General features: G+C 32.1%; 1 protein-coding gene across 1 annotated transcript; it reads left to right on the top strand.

The window, feature by feature from the left end:
* The first annotated feature begins 1,812 nt into the window (after positions 1 to 1,812).
* On the top strand, positions 1,813 to 2,790 carry LOC130810798 (uncharacterized). Its single transcript, XM_057676924.1, has one exon. The coding sequence runs from the start codon at positions 1,813 to 1,815 to the stop codon at positions 2,788 to 2,790; it is 978 nt and encodes a 325-aa protein (XP_057532907.1).
* Positions 2,791 to 3,258: the final 468 nt, after the last annotated feature.

The raw sequence follows: 3,258 nt of genomic DNA, 5'->3' as shown, positions 1-3,258 counted from the left end.
TACATATATATATATATATGAGATATAGATTGTGTATTAATTTCGTGAAATATTATTGAGTATAAATATTATTATTAATTTTTTCAAAAAAAACAAACCGCAAAATCTGAAATAATTTTAATTAAAATAGTAAACATTAATATTTTTTAAACGAAAATTTTTCTGTACATATATATATATGAAATATAAGTTGTGCATTAATTTCGTGAATTATAGTTGAGTATAAATATTATTATTAATTTTTGCTTAAAAGACGCATTAAATAAGAAAATTCATAAATTGGTTAAAAATAAATAATTCTGGAAAAAAATAATTTATTTTAGTGTTACTGTATTTTCATTTCATTTAAATTATTTTTTTTTGTAAAATTTTGTGATATTGAAATTTTAAAGAAATAAATTAATAATCTAATTTGTTATTGTAGGCAAAAAGAAAGAAAAATGAAAATAATAATTAAAATTAATTTATTTTGGTGAATAAGAATATACACCAACTCAATTAATAATAAGTTATTTATTTTAAAATATTTCATGTAGATTTTAATCTTAAGAAAATTAATTATTCATGTATTAAATCTAAAAATAAGTTATTAAGAAAATAATGAAGCATAATTGAAATTTATTTAAAAATAAATACTAAAGACCCATTTAGTTTTGATTTTAATAATAATAAATGATTATTTGTATGTAAGTCGTAATGAATTTATTTCTATTGTATGTTATTGTAATGTTGCATTTATATGAAAACAGTAACATGATAATAAAAAGGCTTGATAGTAAGGAAATGCCGAACCATGCTTCCGGCATGTAAAAAGCGTGGGACGTGTTTTCCGGCACGTAAAATACGGCGAACACAGTAAGGTTGTTTAACCTGATCTGTGGCTCGAGCAACATTATACTGGAGGAGTGACGACTCCCACTAAGTTAGGGGTTTTGGTTTACCTCACCCTAACAGGCCCTTACATATATTAAACAAAGATCATATGTGTTGCATTCATTAAATAAGTAATCGGATTCCATGCCCTAACACTCAAGCAGAAGTGTTAGTAAATCACGCCCTGGTACTCAAGCAGAAGGACCAGAAGTTTAATATATATAAATGAATCTAATATAAAAATGAATTCCCTACAATACATAAGATACCTTGCATATTTTTTATTGTGATGCACTTATTTTTACATATTATTTGTTGCAATGCATATATTCTCTATACTTGCATAATTACGGTAAGTTTTTATACTCGGTTTTTTTTAAAGCTGACCGATTTCCATCGGCTGTTCCCATATTTCGGGAGCAGATGCTGCAGGTAACTTTACATGAAGTTATTAAGAAGCTATTGTATTGTTTATGTGAGATTAGGATATTATAAGTATGTAGTTTATATTATGGGTATGTAAAAACGATAATTATGTATTAACGAAAGATGTAATACGTAAAATTATATTTTAATGATTTAAGTTTTCCTTGTCTTTGTTTTTATTGAAAATTCTGTTTTGTTTTGTTTCTTTTTCGAAATAATCACGGTTCGATAGACTTCCGCTTAGCATTATTTACTATTATATTATATTAAACCTGTATTTGGAAAAGAACTGTCCGTTACACTTGGTATCAGAGCCAACGTTATTCGAATGGTCGGATCTTCTTATCCGATACTAGGAAACACCGTGATAAATTACATTTTGAAAAAAAAATTAAATTAAAATTAGTATTTTAAATGAAATTTGTTTTATGTGTTTTCTGTGCTTAAAAAAAAAATATATGTGATTTGCAATTTAAAATGTAGCTAACGCAACACTTCCCTACTTTATTGAAGATGCCAAGAGGTGGTGGTAGAGGATGTATCGCAAGAAGTGAACCTCAAGAGACGAGGAATGATTTTGCTGATGACACGACCCAGGATGCAAGAGTTCAGGCTCTGGAAAATCAGTTAAGAATGATGGAAAGGAATAATGAGAGGCTGCTGAACTTAATGGAGAAGCAGATGAGTCGTTTCCATGAAGATGATGAGGGGAAATTTTATAAGAGATTGTCTAGTCATCAACCTCCAAAATATGATGGAGAACCTGATCCAGTTCGCTTTGAGGATTGGATTGCAAAAATGGAGAAACTGTTGGAGGCTATAAACTGCCCGTCAAGGATGAAAGTGAAATTAGCCGCATTCTACTTAACAGGCACTGCTGAATTATGGTGGAGGACTGTAAAACAAACCGCCATAGATTCTACATGGGAAGAATTTATAAAGAAGCTTTGTGATCAATTTTACCCACCCTCGCTTCAGAGAAAGAAAGAGAATGAATTCTTGTTTCTGAGGCAAGGAACTATGACAGTGATCGAGTACGCAAGTAAGTTCAGAAAGCTGGCTAGATTCGCTACCGAAATAGTGATCTCTGATCGAGGCAAGGCGATTAGATTTTTCGAAGGTCTGAACCTCAGGATCCAAAAAGGCACTCCTAGATATCAAGATTTTGATGATTTGTACAATCAAGCCTTGGAGTATGAGCGTATTTTGGAAAAAGAAGACGGGTTTAATAAAAGAAAGAATGAATCTAGTGGGGGCAGTAGGTACAAGAAGGCCAGGAATGAAGGGAAGAAGCCGTTTCAGACTGTAGCAAGGCCGACACAGTGGAAATGTAGGTTATGTGGAAAAGATCATCGAGGCCGAAACTGTAATGGGAAGATTGTATGTTACAAGTGTCACAAGGAGGGACATCTGGCTAGTAACTGTGGGGAAACGTTCAATCTGAGCAAAACAACATCAGAAGCTGCAGGAAACAGAGCATTTGGCAATTAGAGGAATGAGACTAAAGCATCAGTAGGCCTGCATGCAATTGGAGATCATTATGATGGTTTACACCAGGAGTTTGAAGTTGAAGGTAAAGTAATTTCTGGAAAATTTCCTGTTGGTAATTTTACGGCAAATGTTTTGTTTGATTGTGGAGCGGATAGGTCTTTTATTTCCAGTGCTTTTCTCCGCATATCTTCTATTTCTTTAAAACCTCAAAAATCCCACTTGTGTATCAACTTACCTGATGGTACACCTTACCTGTGTGATCGTATCTTTTATGATTTTCCATTGGAGATTTGTGGGAATCTTTTACCAGCTGACTTAATTCAATTCGATTTGGGAACATTTGATATCATTTTGGGTATGGATTGGTTGGAGAAATATTCAGCGGAGATTTTGTGTAAGGAAAAGGTTGTTAGAATAAAAACTCCCGAGGGAACAAAGTGTATTCGGAAGAACTCAAGATCTCAGCTA

The sequence above is a fragment of the Amaranthus tricolor genome, chromosome 4 (genome assembly GCF_026212465.1).
Source record: "Amaranthus tricolor cultivar Red isolate AtriRed21 chromosome 4, ASM2621246v1, whole genome shotgun sequence".
NCBI lineage: Eukaryota > Viridiplantae > Streptophyta > Magnoliopsida > Caryophyllales > Amaranthaceae > Amaranthus > Amaranthus tricolor.
Note: the sequence above shows the minus strand (reverse complement) of the source record. Positions and strands in the feature narration are given on the sequence as shown.

Coding starts and splice junctions, on each gene's coding strand:
- LOC130810798 (XM_057676924.1), top strand. CDS start 1,813: ATGCCAAGAGGTGGTGGTAGAGGATGTATCGCAAGAAGTGAACCTCAA.